The 23,831-nt window shown below is 39.9% G+C and overlaps 1 protein-coding gene across 5 annotated transcripts in view; it reads right to left on the bottom strand.

The window, feature by feature from the left end:
• The window catches only part of CD99L2 (CD99 molecule like 2), a 90,834-nt gene that overhangs the window by 18,109 nt on the left and 48,894 nt on the right, over positions 1–23,831 (bottom strand). For 2 of the 5 annotated variants that reach the window (XM_081564613.1, XM_081564615.1), the window contains exons 2-5: positions 14,891–14,953; positions 5,841–5,909; positions 5,628–5,723; positions 3,592–3,657 (exon numbers count right to left, since the gene is read on the bottom strand). In XM_081564613.1, the coding sequence (XP_081420739.1) occupies positions 3,592–3,657; positions 5,628–5,723; positions 5,841–5,909; positions 14,891–14,953 (294 nt within the window). The remainder of the gene's footprint in view (positions 1–3,591; positions 3,658–5,627; positions 5,724–5,840; positions 5,910–14,890; positions 14,954–23,831) is intronic. The other 3 variants (XM_081564614.1, XM_081564618.1, XM_081564616.1) reach the window with 3 other exon arrangements.

The raw sequence follows: 23,831 nt of genomic DNA, 5'->3' as shown, positions 1-23,831 counted from the left end.
TATATAAATATTTACAGCAGCTTTATTTATAGTCACCAAAACCTAAATGCAACCAAGATGTCCTTCAACAGGTGAATGGGCAAACTGTGGTACATCTAGACAATGGAATATTATTATAAAGAAATGAGTTATCAACCCATGAAAAAACATACAGAACCTTCAATGCACATTGCTAAGTGAAATAAGCCAGTCTGTAAAGGTTATATACTGTATGATTCCAGTTATATGACATTCTGGAAAAAGGCAAAGCTCTTGAGATGATGAACAGATTTGTGGTTGCGCTAAGAGAGAATGGATTACGGTTGAGGAAAGACAGTGGCTGAGTACCAAAGCGGTGTATAGGAGAACTTTTATGGTGATAGAACTGTTCTGTATGCTACTTGGGTGGTAGACATATGACTATATGCATTTGTAAAAATCCATATGAATGCATATCACAAGGAGTGAACTTTAATGTATACAAGCAAAAGAACAAAGCAAAATATCTACCAGGTTAGTGGGAGATCCCAGGATGGAATGTAGACTGTGACAAATGAATGTATCTACATTATAAATGTGTGTAAAAACTGCACTGAATGGAGGGGTAATAAAGGAGTTATGTGAACAACTTTTAACAAATGGTATTTTGACAGACACTATAAGGTAAAACCAAAAGAAGAAAAACAAACACTAGACTGTAATTGGTAAAGTTGTTTCTCAAGGAGTAAGGATTAACAATTCTGATTGTGCTATATACATGTATAGTACCAGACCTGAGCAAGTAAGCAATAGTTGATGGATGGTAGGTTTCTCATTGTCAGAGACAAAAGTTAAAGATCAGTAAGAAAAGAATACTATGTCTCCAACTGTGATCTACTGCCAAAAGGCTTAAGTATGAACTGATGTTTAGGTTAATATAGATGCTGATGAATAGATACAGAAATAATTATCGACACATATGTGTATATGGTTTAAAATACATCCATATACTTCCTATTTTGTAGGTCTGCCCAGTTTAAGGGTTTAGAAGTAGCAACATCCCACTAAAGAATATACTCAACAACCAGATCTTGGTTTCTAATTCTCTTCCCCAGTGGGAAGAGAATGACATACCGAAGTGGAAGCCCAAGGAAACGGACCCAGCAGGCAGCAGTATTTAGGAAGAAGAAATGAATGAGACCAAGAAAGTGGGAAAGGGCCAGGAAGGACCCAGAAATAAAGAATGTGGAGAAGGAGGTGGTCAGCAAAGCATGCTGCAGAGTTCACATGGGGCAGAGGGCTGTGACCACCAAGAAGTCACTGAAGATGAAAGAGCTGCTGCTGCTAAGTTGCTTCAGTCATGTCCGACCCTGTGCGACCCCATAGACGGCAGCCCACCAGGCTCCGTCGTCCCTGGGATTCTCCAGGCAAGAACACTGGAGTGGGTTGCCGTTTCCTTCTCCAGTGCATGAAAGGGAAAAGTGAAAGTGAAGTCGTTCAGTCGTCCGACTCTTAGCGACCCCATGGACTGTAGCCTACCAGGCTCCTCCGTCCGTGGGATTTTCCAGGCAAGAGTACTGGAGTGGGGTGCCATTGCCTTCTCCGGATGAAAGAGCAGCTCTGGGGAAATGGGAGTAGAGGCTTGCATATGCTGAAGAACAGACCACAGAGGGGACAATGAGGGGATGCAGTCAGTGAAATTACTGGGAGCAGGCTGATGGTACCAGGGCTGATGGGACCTGTTGACAAGAGATTGTCTGTGTTTTCCCTACAGTGCCATTAGAAATGTTTTCTTGAGAAAAAAATATATAACAGATAACATACTACTTCAGAAGTACACTCCAAAGTTATATTTGAGTCTAAGTGCTAAAACTCAAGGTTAGAAAATTCATTAATTTGGATTGTTTTATATTGAAGATCAACATTTATTTAAATGTAATGTTTTATCTTCATACATGGCATTAGCATGTTTCAATAGAGGAGAGTGTATGAGAATTTCATCATCTTATCATAACCTATGTTTCAGTTTCACACTCAGATTTTTTTGCCTGGACTCTCTATTTTCTTTTGTCTGACACCTATAATGACAGAGGGTATAACTTACACTAACAACTGATTATTCTTTACAAGAGAAGTTCAAATATGAGCCTAATTAAAGAATTTCCTAACACTTCTTCCTTGCTAATAAGGAAATCCCCTGACATGTCACTCAGACTTTCATTTGTGTGCATGCTTACACATGCTGCTACCGCTCTCTTCTCACCATCTGGAAATACCATTTGTCACTGGGAGTAATTGGCTAATTTGCTGGGTTTGCCCTTTAAATGTTCCATGTTCTCCTGACACCTGTGAGTTTCATTTCGAGGTTTTCAGAGCTTTTTATTCAAAATGAAACTGTTTGGAAAGGTGTTCTGAAGGACTGATTTAACTACAGTATCCCTTACTGTATCCCAACACTGTTCCCACACGAAAGGCACACAGCTTGAACTATGGGGAATGTAGCAGGCTGACACCAGATATACTCATGACATGTTACACTCAGAATTTGTTATACTCACAACCACAGTCTCAACCACAACAGGGAATCACCACAAAATGCTACAGCCACAACTTAGCATCACAACATGTTACCATCACAATTACAACTACAAAAATTTCCATCATTAATGATGAGTTATAACATATCACCAGAACAGGTTACAACCACAAGTAATTTTGCCACATCAAGTCTGGCTAACACTGTCTCCATACTAGGATCAGATCTTAACAACATATTAAGATTAAAGGTTTAAATCTTTGCATGACTTGGGGGGAATGAAAAGTATCTGGCCTTGGAGGAGGGTGTCACTATGAAGGGCTGACAGGAGGTGGTTTCTCTGTGGTGATACAACAGTTCTGTGTCCTGGCTGTAGTTACAGTTACATGTAACTGTAACTACATGTGACAAAATGTCATCGACCCACAAGTGCATGTGTACACACACACACACACACACACACAAATACAACACACACACACGAGTATATACAAAATCTGATGAAATCTGAGTAAGGTCTATATATGACTTAATAACAGCAATGTACCAGTGTCAGCTTCCTGGTTTTGACAACGTAACTATAGTTTTATTAAGATATCAGGAGAAGCTGGGTGAAGGGTACACAGGAATTCTCCTGAACAATTTATTTAGTTCGTTAGTTTTACAACTTCTTGTGAGCCTTAAACTATTTCAAAATCAAAAGATATTTTAAAAGATATTTGACTTGCTATGGGTGTCTTCAAAATAATTCTTCTCATATGAGATTTGCTCCTCCCATCCCAAGAGTGACAGGCTCCCCAGGTTGGGAAGGCTGTGCCCAACAAGTCCCCTGACCTCAGGTACAATAACTGGTGCTGACTGGCAAATGGCATCTGCTAGTATGGACACATTATCCTGTGCAGTGCCGTGGCTTAAGGAATATCAGGGGAAATATGTGCCTTTCCAAATAGTCTTGTAAATCCCCCCACCCCCGAGCTACACAGCCTACATCATTCCAAGTGAAGCCCCAGAGACTGGGTGAGAACCACTCTCCCAACCTGGCTATGTAATCCTGTCTTTAGTGAGAATAAGGCATTTGGACAAATCAGTGCTCCTACCTTTACCCTTGTCAGGTTTGTAGTCACCACCCCCTACTATGTCTTCAAGATCCTTGTCTGAAAAACCTGGAGAAAACAAAACACACATCTCAATGCCCAAAAACATTTCTCAGTGACAAGAAATCTGTTACTTAATGTTGTCTAACATCCCCAGAAAGTGATTGCCACTGAACGGGGTCTGTGATCAATGCGCCAGGCAAAACTCTCAAGGGGTCCCCAGAATCCATCCCCGTGTATACACCCCAGCATCCTCTGACTTTGAGTGCAGGGGGACCATGCATGGGATGGCTTCACCCCATGATTAGCTGATATTGTATGCTGAGGTGAAGGGACTCTGCAGTAACCAGATCAGTATGACTTCACATTAATCAAAAGGGAGACTTTCCTGGGGGGCTTGAACTTAATCAAGTGAGCCCTTCAAAACACAGCTGACCCCTTCCTGAGGTCACACACTAGAAGCAATAGACTCAGTCTTCCTCTCCCCCACTTCCACTCCTGCCCCATTTCCCTTTTCTCCCCATCTCATCTCTGTTTTTCCCCTGGTGGCTTCAAAGAAGCAAGCAACCATTCATTCTAGAACTGCAAGGATAATGGTTCTCTCCCAAAAAGCACATGATCTTGGATGACAACCCAAGCCCAGCTGAGACCCCAGACCCAGATGACACTATGACTGCAGCTGCCTGAAGCCCCGAAGAGAAAACTCAGCTTAGCTGTTGCTGAACTCCTCACCAAAGGAAACCGTTTGTGATAATCTGTTATGCGACAATAGAAAACTAATACAAGCAAACCAAAAAAGTTATTTTATTATAGCTCAACCATTGAGTACACATCTTTTAACATTCTGTGTGATAAAATGGGAAGCATGCTTAAAGCATTTCTGTTCTACTCTAAAGTCCTATAGTTGTCTCAAAAGCACATGTGTGACTGTTTCAATTTTGCTTTGTATTAGCTGCTTTCTGTCATGGAAGATCACTTTTACTAGAAAGAAAGAATGATGTGCTAACTATGGTTATGGCGACTTGAGTATTTGGCAGATGCTTTCTTGAAAATGAATAAAATGGGGCTGTCCCTTTAAAGGACAGCAGAAGCAATATTTGTTGCCAGTGATAAAATTTCAAACAAAAAAGAGAATTTTGAAAAATCTATATCTACCACTGTGAGTTTAACAGCTTTCCAATATGTAAAGACTTTTTCTAATGAGATGGGTGGTGATATTAACAAATGTGAATTTCGGGCACTGCATAATGAAATAAGGCATTATTTGAAGCTCAAAAGACCTCAGAACATCAATATTTTCCAAATGACCAACGTGTAATGCGCAAAACCACGAATGGGTAAAAGTTCCATTAAAATGTACTAGAGAGTCCCTGTGGAATTTAATGAAATTGAGTATGGAAAATTCATTGATATGGTTTCATATTCTACACTGCACTTAACCTATAAGAAACAACTAGTGGTCAAGTTTGGGTGTCTTATCAAAAAAATGATACTAATCAATGATCTGAAAAGTTTATTAAAATATTCTTCCCTTTACAACAGCCTATCTATTATGAGGCCAGATCTCCTTCAGATACACAACGATAACAACATATCACAAATGAGTCCATCAGGAAATGTGAGAGCCTATCTCTTCTACTATGATACACATTATAGAAATCTTCAAAAGCATACAATGATGCCACTTTTCCTCACTAAGTTGTCTTTTTATCTTGCCATAGTTATTTCTCATAAAATGTGCTATTTATGTTAACATGTGTGTTTATTGTGGTTCGTGGTTAATTATTTTTTCTGGTTTTAGGTTTAATATAAGATGATAAATACCAATAGATGTGACCCACATCTCAATAGAGATCCTCAATAACTTGGTGAGTCCTGAGACCAAAATGCGTGTCAGCCACTGCTGTCAGGTCCTGCTGGGCCTTGAAGCACCCCCAGCCCTGACAGGCCAGGAGGAGTAGCTCTGTGGCCTCTTGTACTTAAGGAGCTACACCCTGACCAGTGAGCTACAGTGCTGGCCTGAGCCAACTTGGACTTACCTCCTCCTCCCACACTCGGCTTTTTGCGGCCATGATCACGATCATTTTGATCATCCAAGGCATCAGCCAAGTTAAAATCACCTTCTGCAGGGGGCCCTACAGCATAAATGAGAAAGCCGGTTGGTTAAATCATAGGTCACTCACTTGGACACCACCCCACAGTGAGCGCCACCGAATCTGTCTTTTCTGCCCTTCTCAGAACAGCCGTGTTACCTGCAGGCTTTGCTGGAGCTCTGGTCACTCCAGGTCTCCTGGTTGTGGTGGTGACATGGTCCCATCTCTCTAAAAGGGGGAAGGGAGACAGCAAGAGGAGCACATTTAGCAGCGACACACAGCAGCCATGGCACGGTCAGGAAGTCACAGCGTGAGCTCAGCACTCCTGGTCCTTGAGTCCCCTCCAAGGCCTCTGAGGATGACCAAGAGATGTAGCGAGGTTCAGATGAAACGAGTTCTGATTGCTTTTCTTCAGAGGATGGGTGGTGAGATGCACATGAGCCCACATTTGATTAATCTGCTGATTAGTGGAGCTGGGACTTGAGTCCACATCTACAGCATCTACAGGAGATGACCACATGCTTCAGGGGGTTCCAGAGCTTGAGCACAACCCCTGAGAGCTCCAAGCCTTGGTTTCCATCACTCTTAACCCGGTACCATAGTTATAGATAACACCACCCAGGGGTGAAGTGACATTATGTTCCCAGTTGAGTATGGGAGTGTCTCATAAACTGAAAGTGGTTATAACACCAACAAAATATTTTATATAAGTGTGGTTACTGCTGTAATACTAGGTCTTTCAGCTCAACCATATTCCTTTAAAATTGTAGACTTCTTTTCACATCAATTACATGACATGCCATGCATAATTTTCCAATACTTTCTTTCCTTAAGCAACAAGACTATGCTATTTAAAAATAGAATAAAATTAAAATAACAAAACCAAAAAAGAGACTATGCTGTAATTGTTCCTACGACTGGAGGTAGTAGAGAGAAATGAAATTTAAGTAATGGGAGAGGCAGAGATAAAACAGGTTTAGCTTTATACACAGGAATCACTCAATCATTAATCAACTACTCAGAAAAAAGACAGCAATAATAGAAACCCACTGAAAGTAAAAGGACTGATAAAGATACACTATGCAAATAGCAACCTTAAGAAAGCTGTAAGAGTGATACTATTATCAAATAAAATAGTCTTTAAGACAAAAATTGTTACAAGAGTCAAAGAGTAACATTTTATAATGATGAAAGGATAAACACAGCAGTAAGACATAAAATTTTAAACATATGTGCACCATACAATAGAGTCCCCAAAATATACGAAGCAAAACATGACAAAATTGAAGGGAAGATAAGACAGTTCAACAATAATAGTTGGAGATCTCAATATAATCCTTTCAATCATAGATAGAACAAAAAGGAAATACAAGATGTGAGTAATACTATAAATCAACCAGATCTACCAGACATCTATAGAACACATCCCCTCAAGCAGGAAATACATTCTACTCAATTGTACATGGGCATTCTCCAAGACAGACCACATGCTAGGCTTCAAAACACATCTCAATATATTTTAAGTCTGAAGTCATACAAAGTGTGTTCTCCAACCACAATGGAATGAAAACAGAAATCATTAACAGAAGGCCATTTGACAAATTTCCAGTTATATGGAAATTACACAGTACACTCTTAATAACAATGAGTCAAAGAAGAACTCACAAAGGAAATCATAAAATACACTGAGATGAATGAAAATAAAAACATAACATACTAAAACTTACATCATATGAAAGTAAACCATTGACAAAATGAAAAGACAACCTACTGAATGAGAGAAAATATTCACAGATGATTTGATCAATAAGGGATTAACATACAAATATATAAACAGCTCATACAGCTCAACAACAAAACAACAAACAACCTGATTAAAAAATAGGCAGAAAAACTGAACAGACATTTTTTCCAAAAGAGGAATGTAGCTGGCCAACAGACACATGAAAAGAGACACATCACTAATCATCAGGAAAATGCCAATCAAAACCACAATGATTACCCTCACATCGGTCAGAATGGCTATCATCAAAAAGACCACAAAAAATTGTTGGCGAGAATGTAAAGAAAAGGGAACCCATGTGCACTGCTGCTGGAATATAAACTGAGGCAGCCGCTATGGAAAATAGTATGGAGGCTTCTCAAAAATCTAAAAATAGAACTGCTATATGATCCAGCAATTTCACTCCTGTGTATATTTCAAAAAGCAAAATCCAAAACACTAATCCAAAAAAATACATGCACAGCAATGTTCATAGCTGCATTATTTACAATAGCTAAAGATATGGAAAGCATAAAAAAGAATGAAATTATGCCATTTGTAACAACACAGAAGGACTTGGATGGTATTATGCTAAGTGTAGTAAGTCAGACAGACAAATACTGTATCACTTATATGTGGAATCTAAAAAATAGAACTAGTGAATATAAAAAAAAAAGAAATAGACTCACAGAGAACAAACTAGTAGTTACCAGTGGGAGAGGGAAGGGGGAGGAAAAAGATAGGGGTAGGGGATTAAGAGGAACAAACTGCTATGTATAAAGTAAGCTACAAGGATATACTGTACAACACAGGGAATATAGCCAATATTATATAACAACTATAAATGGAGTATAACCTTTAAAAATTGTGAACCACTAAATTGTACACCTGTAACTTACATAATATTGTACGTCAACTATACTTCAATTTAAAAATGGGCAAAGGATTTAAGACATTTCTCCAAAGAAAACATACAAATGGCCATCGAGTACATGAAAAGATCCCCACATCACTAATTATCAGGGAAATGCAAATCAAAACCACAATGAGACGTCACCTCATACCTGTTGAGAAGACAACTATCAAAAAAAAAAGATAAATGTGTTGATGAGGATGTGGAGAAGAAGGAACTCCTTGTACACTGTCAGTGGGAATATAAAATGGTGCAACCACTATGGAAAACAGTATGGAGGTTCCTCAAAAAAATTAAAATTAGAACTATCAAAAAACAAACAGCCCGATCAAAAACAGGGTAGAAGATCTAAATAGACATTTCTACTTCTGGATATACATCCAAAAGAAAGGAAATCAGGATCTCAAAGAGGTTCTTCCTTGGGAAGTTGTTGGATACACTTCAATGTGAAGTGTAATGCCTAATTCAATGTGAAGGACAAATCAGTAGATGGATTTTTATGGTAAGGGAACCACAAGTGATACATGCTGTCATTGTGTATTTTTTTTAAATCTACATCATCAGTTTAGAGATAGTTTTATATCTATAATTTCCATTTGACTTTGTACCTGTAACATGAAGAAGTACAAAATAGATAACAAACAAGGACCTACTGTATAGCACAGGGAACTTGGCTCAGTACTCTATAATAACCTAAATGGGAAAATAATTTGAAAAATAATGGATATTTGTATGGGTATAAGTGAATCACTTTACTGTACACCTGTAACTAACATCATTATTAATCAACTATCCTCCAATATGAAATAAATAATTTTAAAAATGAAGAAGTACAGCTTACCTGTCTAAATGAGGCTCCTTATGCATATCTTGTATTATGGTGATATGTATAGTTAGGAATACAGCTTCCCAAGTGGTGCTGGTGGTAAAGAACCCGCCTACCAATGCAGGAGACATAAGAGATGCAGGTTTGATCCCAGGGTCAGGAAGATCCCCTGGAGTAGGAAATGGCAACCCACTCTAGTATTATTGTCATGACAGAGGAGCCCGGCAGGCTACAGTTCATAGGGTTGCAAAGAGTCAGACACCACTGAAGCCAACTTAGTACACATATAGTTAGGAAAGAGAAATGACATTACTGAAACCACTATTTGTGCAATATTCAGAAAAGCAATTGTGACTTATGTATTATTAGCTTAAAATCCATATGATTCATACAGCTCTTGTGCAAAAAACATTTCTTCCAGCTTGAAAAAAAACAGATGTTAAGGGTTTATTTGGGATTCTAATTTCTGTTCAATTGATCTACATGTCTATCCTTAAGCCATGCCATAGCATTGCGATCACAATGGCTTTGTGGAACTCTACCCTACTACTCCCAGTTTCTGGAGGGGCTTGGTTTCTCTGAAGATCTACAGGTGCCATTTCAAGAGTATGTGCTCCTTGTATGTCTAGGGAACCAGCTGCTCTGTCAGAGCCTGAGCTTGTGGTGATACAGAGCATGATGTTGGATTTGTGTACTTTTTAAGACACCATTAACTTCAGATTTTCTCGTTGTGAGCCGTTAAATGGGATTTATTATCATCAACAATTGAGACAGCAAAGTCTAGCTACTTATCAAGGAATTAGAAGAGTAGGCCAAGGTCATCAAAGCAGTGAGCTCCTAAAATAAAGCCATCTGTTTCTGTGAAGCCTCGCTCAAAATGACAAACTTAACAAGCATTCTCTGATGCTCAGTGAATGCGGCCAGCAACACTGCACTCCTGCTGGGAGTGCCTCTTTGTAAGGTGTGCCACAATCAAACAGTCAATAAGCTGGGCCGCTTCCCCTGGGTGTGGCTCTATGACAGTTCCAATGGCATTCGGAGAAAATCGGGGCACTCATAAGAAGCTTGATTTGGCAAAAGAAAAAGTGGGTCCCCTGTGAGACGATTGCACACAGAGCGAAAAAGGGAGAGATGAGGGAAGAGGGTGTGAAGGCAGGGGAGAGGGAGGGGCAAAATTCTGAAACCAACATGGTGAACTCTGAAAGTGTTATGCCAAGTGAAAGAAGCCAAATGTAAATCTACGCATTATATGACTCCACTGGCATGTCCCAGAACAAGGAAATGCAGGGAGACAGGAAGGAGATTGGTGGTTGCCAGGGGCTCTAGGGGAGGGGAAGAATCAAGGAATCAGGGGGCACTAAGGGAAGGGAACAAGGTTTCATCTAAGGTGATAGAAATGCTCTAAAATTGGCTATAGTGATGGATGCACAACTGTGTGAATACAGCAGAAAACACCAAATTGTATGTTTTAAATAGGTGAGTTGCATGGTATGGGAATTATCTCTAAACAAAGCTTTAAAGATATTCCAGGGGCTTCCCCTTGTACTTATAATAAAGTGGTCACCATGCCTGCTAACACCCTAAATGATCCAGCCCCTGCCAACTGCTCCTCCTTTTCTCCAACATTGTCCATACTCAAGCCACAAAGGCCACCTTCTAGGCCCCAGACTCAATGAGGTTCTTGCTGCCTCGCAGCTCTCAGACCTGATCCCTTGGCCTTGAAGGCTGCTTCCTTGCTCCTGCATATCACCTTTCCTGGGAGAGGCCTCTACTGCTTGATCTAAAGTTGTCACCCCTATTTTGGGCCCTCCTTGTCCCATCACCCTATTGCATCTGCTCCAGAGCACTCCATAACATCTGAAATTGTTATATGTACTGTCTGTGTCTTTCTGCAGAGAAGAGCTCCCTGAGGGCAATGACCTAGTCCAAGTGGCATGCCTAGCTCCTGGGGAAGTGCCTGGCAACAAGCAAGCATCCAATAAACATTGTTCAATATGGATGAATGGGATGTCACATACAAATACCCTGACCAAGGTGTCAGGGACTCTTTCAATAAGAAATATACAATGTAAAAAGGAGAAATGTCCTCCAACTGGAAAAACAACTAAGCCAAGGAGAGACGGATGGGCCTATCTCTGAAACCTCAGTTGCATGAGAAGCAAGCTAAGATAGAAAAAAAGGATGGCAGAGTAACCTGGTTTTGAAGGATGCCATTCCACCAAAGACACATGTTCTGGTGGCCCTATGGGTCCCAGACACACTGGCTAATGGGTGCTGATGAAGATCAGATGAGCTGGCACACAACTGAGAAAGGGACAGAAATATTGAAAAAAAAAAAAAAAAGTCCTCCATCAGGAAATTAACAAACTTACGAATTGGGGGTGTGTTTACATGTACTATGCTTGTTTCGTTGTTTGGTCATGTTTGGTTTTGGAGATGTTAAACGATTTCATTAAAACCATCACTGTTATTAACTATATTGATTTTCCTGGGAATCTAAAAGGCCACCTGCACATATAAGACTATGGAAATGCTCAGGAAAGGCCTGAGAATGCTCAAGGCTCTCACCTCACACCATACACGCAACTATAAATCTCTTAAAAGTTCATTTTTAGGTATATGGCCCATTTTGAGTTAATTTTTGTATAAGGTGTGAGGAAGGGGTCCAAATTCACTTTTTGCATGTGGATATCCAATTGTCCCAACAACATTTGTTGAAGAGACCATTCCTTCCCCCACTGAACAGTCTCAGCACCTTGGTCGAAATTCCACTGGCCACAGATATAATAGTTCATCTCTAGACTCAATTCTATTCCATTGAGTTATGTCTACCATTGTGATAAATACCACACTATCTTGATTACTGCAGCTTTGTAGTAAGTTCTAAAGTTTGAAAGTGTGAGTCCTCCAACATCTTTTTCAAGACTGTTTTGACCACCCTGGGTTTCTTGGATTTGCATGTGAATTTTAGGAGCAGCCTATTTCTGCAAAAATTCTATCTGGAGGCTAGACGGGAATTATGTTCACTTTGTTGATCAGTTTAAGTAGGTGTACATTCATCATATGTGCTTGACTCTTACACCAGAGGCCCAGCCACAGTAAGCCCATCCAATGAAATCAAATAACAATAATAATGGCTGACACTGAGCACTCACCATCTATCAAGCCCTCTGATAAACGCTTCAAAGGGGCCATCTCATTGAGCTCTTACAATTATTACCAATTTACTATTATTATTAACCTCATGCAACAGATGAGGAAATGGAGGTGCAAGAAAGTCAGATAACTCACTCAAGGTAACAGTTGATAAGTGGCAGAGGCAGAGTTCAGATACACGTAGTCTAATTCCTGAGCCCTTGCCTTTCTCAATCCTGAATATACAGAGATACCTTTCATACTCATTAGAAAAAAAAAGACAAGCAACCCAGCAGAAAAATGGGGGAAGGATAACGAACAGACAATTCAAAGAGGAAAATGCAAATGGCCAAAAAATAGGATCTCTTTTGTCCATCATACTGGTAAAATGTTTTTAATTGGTAAAATCTGGTGATAATGAAGGTCTGGGGGAAAAGGTATTCATAACAGTATCAGTGGGAGCACGTGATGGCACAATCATTTTGGAAACAATTTGTCAGCATCTATTAAAGTATAAAATACATACACCCTTTGGCCTTGTAGTTTCATTATACTTGAGCACAAAGGAAACAGACAAGAATGCTCACTTAAGTCCCATGTGTAACTGTGCAAAATAGAAACAAACCACACATCTGCCAGTAAGAAGTGGCATCATTGGCCATGGCCAAAGCCATATAACTGGAATGCCAGCTTCATGAAGCAAATGTTTGTGTATGAGATATAAAATGTAGTATGCTGAATGGTGGCCCTCAAAATATATAGCCAAGTACTAATCTTATGAATGTGACCTTACTTGGGAAAAAGGGTCTTTGCAGATGTAATTAACTAAAGATTTTGGAATGAGATCATTCGAGATTATCCAGGTAGGTTCTAAATTCAACAAAAAGCGCCCTTATAAAAGACTGAGGAGAAGACACACACATGAAGGAGATGGGCAAGTGAAGATGGAGACAGAGATAGGAGCCATGCAGCTGCAAGCTGAGGACCACCTAGAGCCACCAGAAGCTAGGTTAGGCAAGGAAGCATTCTTCACCTGGAACCTTCAAGGAGGAGTATGTTCTGCCAACACTGTGATTTTGGATTTCTGGCCTCCAGAACTGGGAGTGAACAAATTTCTGTGGTTTTAAGTCACCCAGTCTGTGGTACTTTGTTACAACAGCCTGGAACAAAGGAAACTACCATAGAGAGCTGTATTTACTCAGGTCTTCAATACTTATTAATTTTTTAAGTTGTGAAATATATACATATAACTGAAATGAAGAAGCCCTACACATGTTATGTAGAACATAAAACACTGAACAACCTATGTGTATAGATCTTCATAACAGCAGAGAAAACTAGTTGGGACCAGCATATCCCAAATTGGTTTAGGCAATTCCCTCTGGGGAATGGGAGCAGGTGTTGCAGGATGAGGAGGGACCAAGGGCAATATCAGCTTTACTTCCTAAGTATTCATGCATGTTTAAAAAGAAAGAGACATGTGTACCCCAATGTTCATCGCAGCACTGTTTACAATAGCCTGGACATGGAAGCAACCTAGATGTCCATCAGCAGACGAATGGATAAGAAAGCTGTGGTACATATACACAATGGAATATTACTCAGCTATTAAAAAGAATGCATTTGAATCAGTTCTAACGCAGTCGATGAAACTGGAGCCTATTATACAGAGTGAAGTAAGTCAGAAAGAAAAACACCAATACAGCATATTAACACATATATATGGAATTTAGAAAGATGGTAATGATGACCCTATATGCAAGACAGCAAAAGAGACACAGATGTACAGAACAGACTTTTGGACTCTGTGGGAGAAGGTGAGGGTGGGATGATTTGAGAGAATAGCATTGAAACATATATATTACCATATGTGAAATAGATCACCAGTCCAGGTTCGATGCATGATACAGGGTGCTCAGGGCTGGTGCACTGGGATGACCCTGAGGGATGGGATGGGGAGGGAGGTGGGAGGGAGGGTCAGGATGGGGAACACATGTACACCCATGGCTGATTCATGTCAATGTATGGCAAAACCACCACAATATTGTAAAGTAATTAGCCTCTAATTAAAATAAATTGAAAAAAAAAAAGAAAAGTCCAAAAAAGAGAATGGTTTAAGCTTGAGAGAAAAATTTAAATTTAAAAAAAATTAAAGAGAAATTGATGACAAAGCTTAGCATCTGAGAGGTTACATGTAGACACCACATAAAGAATAGTCATTATAAAAAGATCTAAAGGAGAAACAAATCCCTTATTCTCTTCAAGGTATCTTTTTCTGAGCTAGAAAAAGCTAGTCCTTGGAGGTCACTGCTGAGGTGTCACACCAGCATGGGCTATGACTTGAGTCAGAGAAAATCCTGGATCAGTTATTACACATTTTTGGTATTCTCCACAAAGGAAACAAAGGATTTTAAATATCCAGATTTTCTTTTAAATAATTCAAATTATAAAAACCATGTTATATCTGATTAAGTGAAACAGGCCACCTACTGTTTTCCTTGAATGTGTATTCTAAATGGGTAGTGCATATTAAGCACTGTTATATGCATTTAATAGTCTGATTTACTACTCACGCTTTACTGAGGAAGTTCCTTCCACTGCATCCTCCAGACGGAAACCACCAGTGTCCCCAGATCCTGAAATTAAAAAGAAAAAAGAGATTTTAAAATGTAACTCTCTCGGAAAGAAACAAAATAATACTAATATACTCTTGTAATTGTCACTTCCCTTTAGACAGTGTCATGAAGACAATGCCACAAAAGGAAATCAGTTGAAGCCACCCAAAGATACACTGAATTGATATCCCTCAACACGCAATCTATTGATTCCAAAACAACAGCAAAAACAGAACAAAACCAAAAAAAAAAAAAAGGCCTCAGTCCACTAGAAGACTGAAGGTTCAAGTGTATGAAAAATGAAGTATTTAATATAACCTTATAGAAAAAACATCTTCATGGTATGACTTTTGATAATGAGCCAAGTTCTTTCACCCCATCCCAACTGTCATACAAAGGCTGCTCTGCATTTTGGCAACCTAGAATATGCCCCCCCACACCAACCCCAGCACCCACACCTAGGCTAGTTTCGACACATAACTAAAAAGGCTGTGCAGAAGAGTTTTTCACAAGACAATTTGTCCTCAGAAGTGGACCCATCTGCCCAACCCTGATTGCTACTGAACTTGACAGCTTTCCTTCCCACTAGGTACCCACAGGGTATATACATTAAGTCTCAAGCAAATCACTTTGCATGTATACTGAAACTAAACAAGTAAGTAAATGGACAGTAGATTACAGAAGCCAGGTTTCTCACTGCTGGAGAGGGAGGTTACAGATGAGAGAATTAGAAAGAGATCCATGTGACAGTCGACTAGAACTGGAGACATCAATATGAATAATGTTTAGCTATATATATATGTGTGTGTGTGTGTGTGTGTGTGTGTGTGTGTGGTTACATGTAGAAATATTCATAAACATGTGTATATACATGGGGTTAGTATGCAGATATACATCCCCTTGCTCTGTCAGATGAAAAGACCTAGAAGCAACAACACCTAAGTAGCAATGAATACACCTGGCACCCAGATTTTGGTTTCTAAACACAATTCTCCAATAAAAGGAACCAGAACTCCTTGGAGACATAGCTGATTCTAGAATTGGGACAGGAAATATCTAGATGAGATCTGAGCTTCTTACAGTGCTAGGAAGTATTTTAAAAATATTTGATAGTGGTGGGTATATGTCAAAGGGGCACAGAACTGACAGAAAAGAGTTCTCAATGGCCAAAGCTGGAAAAATTTAAAGCAGCAAAATAAAGTGGTACTGGATTATAACCCTATGTATAAAATAAATATCCATGACTCCATGCTGATATAAATGACTGAGCAAAAAACATAAAAACAGAAGAATTCAAATTAATTTAGGTAGATATTTCTCCTCTCCATAAGTGCTGACTCCCTTCCAAGATTATAGTATAAGGGGTGGGGAAGAGAAAAGTAACTTTACAGTGGAGAAACTGACATACACTACATCAGCCAGGCAATCAAGATTAACATTAACAGTGATGAGTTATACTGCTACTATATTCCCTGCTTTTTTTTTTTTTTTTGGTCTTGCTGCACAGCATGTGGGATCTTAGTTCCCTGACCAGGGATGGAACCCATGGCCCCTGCAGTGAAAGTACAAAGTCTTAACCACTGGACCACCAGAAGTCCCAATACTATATTCCCTTGATACAATGAGAAGAGCACTAAATCTCTGTGGTCTTCCTTTCAAGGAAGGATAACTCCATAACCCCAGTATAATCACAAGGAAAAGAGCAGAAAAATTCCAATTGAGGTGCATTCTACAAAATACTTGACTAATCAAGCAAAATCCTGGGCTGGATGAAGCACAAGCTGGAATTAAGATTGCCAGGAGAAATATTAATAACCTCAGATATGCAGATGACAACACCTTCATGGCAGAAAGAGAAGAGGAACTAAAGAGCCTCTTGATAATAGTGAAAGAGGAGAGTGAAAAAGCTGGCTTAAAACTCAACATTCAAAAACCCACGGTCATGGCATCCAGTCCCATCACTTCATGGCAAATAGATGGGGAAACAATGGAAACACTGACAGACTTCATTTTCTTGGGTTCCAAAATCACTGCAGATGGTGACTGCAGCCATGAAATTAAAAGACACTTGTTCCTTGGAAGAAAAATTATGACCAACCTAGATGGCATATTAAAAGGCAGAGACATGACTTTGCTGACAAAGGTCCTTTTAGTCAAAGCTATGGTTTTTCCAGTAGTCATGTATGGATGTGACAGTTGGACCGTAAAGAAAGCTGAGCAGTGAAGAATTGATGCTTTTGAACTGTGGTGTTGGAGAAGACTCTTGAGAGTCTATTGGACTGCAAGGAGATCAAACCAGCCAATCCTAAAGGAAATCAGTTTGGAATATGTTCATTGGAAGGACTGATGCTGAAAGTGAAGCTCTAATACTTTGTCCATGTGATGAGAAAAACTGACTCATTGGAAAAGACCCTGATGTTGGGAAAGATTGAAGGCAGGAGGAGAAGGGGATGACAGAGGAAGAGATGGTTGGATGGCATCACCAACTCAATGGACATAAGTGTGAGCAAGCTCCGGGAGTTGGTGATGGACAGGGAAGCCTAGTGTGCTACAGTCCATGGGGTCACAAAGAGTCAGACATGACTGAGCAACTGAACTGAATACTCCTCAAAACTTTCAAGGCTGTCAAAAACTAAGTTTGAGAAACTGGCACAGCTTGAAGAGCCAAAGGAGATGTAATGATGGAAATTCACGTGGTACCTTGGACTTTAATTTAAAAACTACCCTGGACTTTAATTTAAAAACTAAGAAAATCTGAATAGAGTATGGACTTTATTAACAGTGTATCAGTGTTGGTTCATTCATTTTGACACATATACTGTACTAATATAAAATGTTAATAACAAGGGAAGTTAGCTAGGTGTAAAGCACATGGGAAATCTTTGTATTAGCTTTCCTCTGTAAATCTAAAACTGTTCTAAAAAAGTTTATTTTAAATATCTATTTCCTATAGCAAAAAAATTAAGGTAACCACTAAAAAAGTGAGATATAAGATGTATAACCTCTAACTCATTCAAGAATGAAAAGAAAGGTCAATACCAACAACTAAAATTCAACAAAAGTCACCAAATGGAAAAAACAAAGATACATTAAATATAAAACATGGACTTTCCATATTGTCTAACACAAGAATATGTATAACTGTGCTAATAAAAAGTGAGTGTAAATAGAGTAAATTTCCTATTGAAAGGTTGTTGCCATGAGCCATGAACAACGCTGGGCTTCTTGGCCTCTGCAGAGGAGAGGAATTTGATCTGATGTCAGTGACGAGGCTTGATCGCTCAGAGTTTTGTATAGTAAAGTTTCATTAAAGTATAAAAGAAATAGAGAAAGCTTCTGACATAGACATCAGAAGGGGGCAGAAAGAGTGAACCCTTACTAGTTTTTAGCAGGGACTGCAGGGGTAGGGGAAATGGGGAGGTGTTGGTCATTGTTGGTCATGGGGTATAAACTTCCAGTTACAAGATGAATAAGTTCTAGGGATCTAATAAGTGTGTGGTATAGTGTGGTAACTATAATTAGCATTTTTCAAGAATATGATACACTATCATCAAGAGGGTAGATCTTAAAAGTTCTCACCAGACACACACACACACACACAAATGGCAATTATGTTTTAACTAATCTTATTGTGGTAATCACTTCACAATATATACATGTAGCAAATCATCACATTGTCAATTATATATCAAGAATGCTGAGGGGGGAAATGATAAAGAAAAAAAAAAGATATGAACTGTGTGAGTCAGAGTTGGTGTATGCCTTGTCAAGAGGTTGCTAAAGCTATACACATAAACAAAAGCAGACCAAGTGAAAACAATGGGCCAAAGACTTTAACTGACACATTAAAGAAGACAGATAGATGGCAAATACACATAGGAAAACATGTTGCACATCATATGTCAATAGGGAATTCAAATTAAAACACTGCGATACCAGCACACACCTATGCGAATGGCCAAAATCCAGAACGTGGACAACACCAAGAGCTGATAAGGATGCGGAATGAAAGGAAATCATATTATTCCTGGGAGTGCAAAATGGTACAGTCACTTTGGAAGACAGTTTGCTGTTTTCTAAGAACACATACATACCATATGATCCACCAATTGTGCTCCTTTGTGTTTATGCAAAGGAGTTAAAAACTTATGTCCAAACAAAAACCTGCACACAGATGTTTATAATTTCTTCATTCATAATTATGAAAGCTTGGAAACAGCTAAGATGTCCTTCAGAAAGTTAATGTTAGTCGCTCAGTCGTGTCTAACTCTTTGCAACTCCAGGGACTGTAGTCCACCAGGCTTCTTTGTCCCTCAGTAAGTGAGCAGATAAATAAATTGTGCTACATCCAAGACAATAGAATATTATTCAGCACTAAAAATAAATAAGCTATCAAGGCATGAAAAGACATGGAGGAACCTCCAATGCCAATACTAAGAGAAAGAAGCCAACTGTAAAAGTAACATAGAATATGATTCCGACTATCTGACATTCTAGAAAGGCAAATACGAAGCCAGTAAAAAGGATCAGCGGTTGCCAGGGGCTGTGTGGGGCAGAATGACTAGGTGGAGCACAGAGAATTTTTAGAGCAGTGAGACTATTCTGTATGATACTCTAATGGTGGATGCATGCCATTAGATATTTGTCTAAACCCAAAGAACGCACAACACCAAGTGCATGCATGCTCAGCCACGTCCGACTCTTTGGGACTCCATGGACTATAGCCTGCCAGGCTCCTCTGACCGTGGGATTTCCCAGACAAGAATACAACACCACCAAGAGTGAAACACAGTTCAAACTATGGACTTTGGGTGATGATAATACTTGTCAATATAGGTTAATAAATGGTAATGAAGGTAACATTCTGGTGGGGGGGGGTGTTGGTAATGAGGGAGGCTGTGTATGTGTGGGGTCAGGAGGTATACGAGCAAACCACATACCTTCTGCTTAATATTGCTCTGAGCCTACAACTGATATAAAAAATTAAATCTATTTATAAAAAGAAAGGCATAAGCCTATGTGCTGACATGGTAGAGAGCTCCAAGATACAGTATTAAATAAATAAAGGTGTAGAGAAGTTTTTTCCCATGAATATCTACTTTTATAGCCATAAAAATCTTTTGGATGGAAGCTTACACACAGCAATTGGTAACAGTGATTATGTTTACAGAATGAGAAAAGGAGTCAGGGAGAAAGAGAACTTTTACTATTAATTTGAACCCTTCTTTTTCTTAATTTTAATCACATATATAAAGTGATGTATCTTGTAATAATAAATAATTTTTAAAGTTCTCTATCATAAGCCAATCATCCTACTGGATGTTTCTTCAAAACATTCTCTCCTCTCTCTCTCTCTCTCTCTCTATATATATATATATATATGTATATATATATATAAACACATATAATGGAATATTTGTCAGTCATAAAAAAGAAGGAAATAACTCCATTTAAAACAACATGGATAGACTTAGAGGACATTACTATAAGTGAAATAAGTCAGCCAGAGAAAGACAAATACTGTATGATATTAGTTATATGAGGAATCTAAAAAACAGAACAAGTGAACCAATGTAACAAAAACGACTCACTGATATAGAGAACAAACCAGTGGTTACCAGCCAAGAGAGGAAACAGGAGAGGGGCCAAATAGGGGTAGGGGATTAAGAGGTATAAACTATTAGGTATAAAATAAATAAACTACAAGGATACATTGTACAACATAGAGAATATAGGCAATATTTCCTAACACCTATAAGTGAAATTATTCATAAAAATTATGAATATGTTGTATACCTGAAACTTATATGACATTGTACATCAACTATACCTGAATAAAAAAAGCAATAACGCAGTTTTGCAGATTTATGAACCCCTCACTGACCCTGAATTCAATGGACCCAAATGATCTGTGGACAAAACCATTCAAAATTTCAATCTACATCCCGAGCTATTAAGACTTCAGAGCCTACAACCAAACACAGCTGCTAAAATCAAGATGGAAACAAACATTCTCATGAGAGATACCATACCTCAAATGGTCCTAAATACAGCCGTACTGCGGTGATCATTCTGTAATGTATAGAAGTATATAGAATTGTTATGCTGTGCCCCTGGAACTAAGAGTTGTAGATCAGTTTTACTTCAATAAAAACATAAAACTATCAGGGAGATAGTTCCATATCAGAAAAAAAGAAGAGGTTTAGCTGTATCCTATAACTCTTCTATATGACCTATACTAAATGACTCAGTTTGGGTAGAGAGCAGACAGGAATCCTCTGCGCTAAGGACACTGATTTGCCCTCTGGTGCCAGGCACGCAGTAGAAAGCAGCTGACTCATCACAGGCTCAATTTACAAGGCCCAGATCTCTATACCTGGGAGGCTGGTGCTCCAGCATCGGGCAGAAAAGTTACTTCCAACGCAGAGGGCTACAGATTTCTTTTAATGGAGAAAGCATATAGTGAGCTTGTTACACCCATTGGAAAACATCCTTTCACATAAGGCAGAACTTTGGAAATGGTACCCATGGGCCTGTGTATGTCCTTGAGAAAATATATGTAATAAGGAAAGTGCCAGTTCTACCCACTGACACCCCGGCAGCCTGGGTCTGTCCTGAAGTGGACTGTCCCCCTTTGGGAGGGAACACAAACTTGACCTCATACTGCAACCTGACCCACCGTGCCTGGGTGACTGGTGTCTAAAGCTAAGGGCACATTTAATGAGGGCTATAATAACAGGCACAGCAGGCCCTTGTTAGAGGCTTCTGCCATGAAGTGGCTGAGATCTGGCACTTGCCAAAGCCTTGATGGAAACATCTAATCCAGGAGAGAGCCAACTCAGCTGATGCACCCCTTGAGTATCTTTCATGTGGATTTCATCACTCCTTGTCCCTTGCCCCACCCCCACCCCCACCCCACGCACTGTTGTCCTCTCACTCTTCCACTGAGCTCAGGCTGAAAGCACACCCACTCTGGTCAGGTGTTTACATTCATTTTCTCTAGACCTGCTCTGTCCAACAGGGTAGCTCCTGGCCACATGCTGCAATTCACATTAATTAAAATTCAAGAAAAACTTTAAAAACGAGTGCCTTACTCACACTAGCCACCTTCCAAGTGCTCGACAGCCATGATTGGCTGGGGACGACTGTGTTGGAGGGGCTGACAGAGAATCAGCCATCATCACTGCTCTAGACAGTGAGCTGCTGGAAGCAGGCACGGGGCCTGGCACTCCCTGAAGGGTATGTTCATTGTGATCATCCAAACTGTCCCCAAGCTGTGAGAGTGCTACCAGTAGATTGTATCTGATACTACTTTGTAACAAATCCATTTGGGTTTCATGCCAAGAGCAAACACCTCCCTGTAGAATGACGTGTCTGTTCCCAACTGCTGGATGAAGAACCACAGGGGCAGCCAGGATCTCTGCTTACTGGAGATGTCAGAGGCGAAGTCGCAACTCAGTCAGGGAGACGGGTGCCTCTCAAATGCCCGCTCACATCCATTGCCCTACTCTCTAAGGATGGTTTCCCTTCCACCTGTTTCCTCTGTTCATATAAGCAGCTTTCAATTTTTTGCAATGGTCCAATACAAATCCTAAACGAATAAATATTCACCTAAACTGCTTTGGTTCTCAAATTTTCAAATCTTGTCCTTTTTTTGTGAATAACAACCCAAGGGACATCTGAGACTGGTAAGTTGTGGCTGTCTAATCTTAGCATTTCACTTGTCTGAGTGAAGCTTCCATAAATACTCCAACTATATTTGAGTTTGTCCAAGAAAGCTCGGACAACAGCCACCTGCCTGACATTGGGGCAAGTGCCTGCATCGACGCCACAACTGCAAAGGAATGGAGTTTTTTATGCAAGAGGAAACTAATTTGATTACCAGCGAGGCCGTTAACAAGTACAGGGAAGATCCACACTAAAAGATGGACCAAAATGAAATTCAAATCATAACCCAGTAAATATAACTGTGGCACAAGCCACTTGATCATCTGGGTTCAGGGAATAAGACTAAAATCAGCCCCAGAAGATTGAATCTACAGACAGAGGGTAGGGACACAGGGTGATTAAACTTGAAATGAACCATGGAATAAGGACGTTCCACTTTAATGTGATAAAGACCTCAGCTGATGCAGCTGCTTGTAAAGCCCTGCGCTTTCCCGGCCCTCTGGCAGGGGACCATTGGGCAGCCAAGTAATAAAAGGGAAACCTGCAGGTCAGAAAAACAACTTCCCACCCTGCTGCAGCAGAGGCTCCGGGCCGACCATGGGCATGATCCTGAAAACTGCTTATGGGAAATTGCCACCACAAAGTCACGGGCGTGCATGGTCAATTTTACAAACGTCTCTGTGAACACACTTCCTCTGTCTCCTGCCTTGTGCCGGAGAGGGTGGGAGCAAACCGAAAATGCTAAATTATGCTCGTTCAGATTTCCCTGAATTTCTGCCCCATTTGAAATCTTGTTGCCTCAATCTAGATTCAAACACATGTGTCTTGATAAATTTACGCTTTTATACCTCCAAGCATGCTGAGTAATTAATATCCTCTGGGTTGGCTAGGCGCTGCAGCCTTGTGAGGGAACATGAAAATGGCTTTCCTCTGATTCTGATTACTAAACAGTTTAGCTATTGCCACCTGAGTTCCCACCAGTTTCATGAATAAATTTAAAGCACTCCCAGAGAGGACAAGAACGACGCGAAGGCAACAGTTCACCAGAAAACAGGGATCAGAATTTCAGTCCCAAACAGCCACTGCCATCAACACATCTGTGGTGTCCACCCCATATTCACAGGGTGCACCTCATGCCAGGCACCCGCTATGTAAAGGGGAACTTGGTAGTCCAGGGAAGGATGGAAATGCAGGTGACATGGCTAAGTCTTTTTATGTATTTCCAGGAAGC

Source organism: Giraffa tippelskirchi, chromosome X (assembly GCF_054371585.1).
Source record: "Giraffa tippelskirchi isolate mGirTip1 chromosome X, T2T-mGirTip1v1.2.pri, whole genome shotgun sequence".
NCBI classification, from domain to species: Eukaryota; Metazoa; Chordata; class Mammalia; order Artiodactyla; family Giraffidae; genus Giraffa; species Giraffa tippelskirchi.
This window is presented reverse-complemented; position numbering and strand designations above follow the sequence as displayed.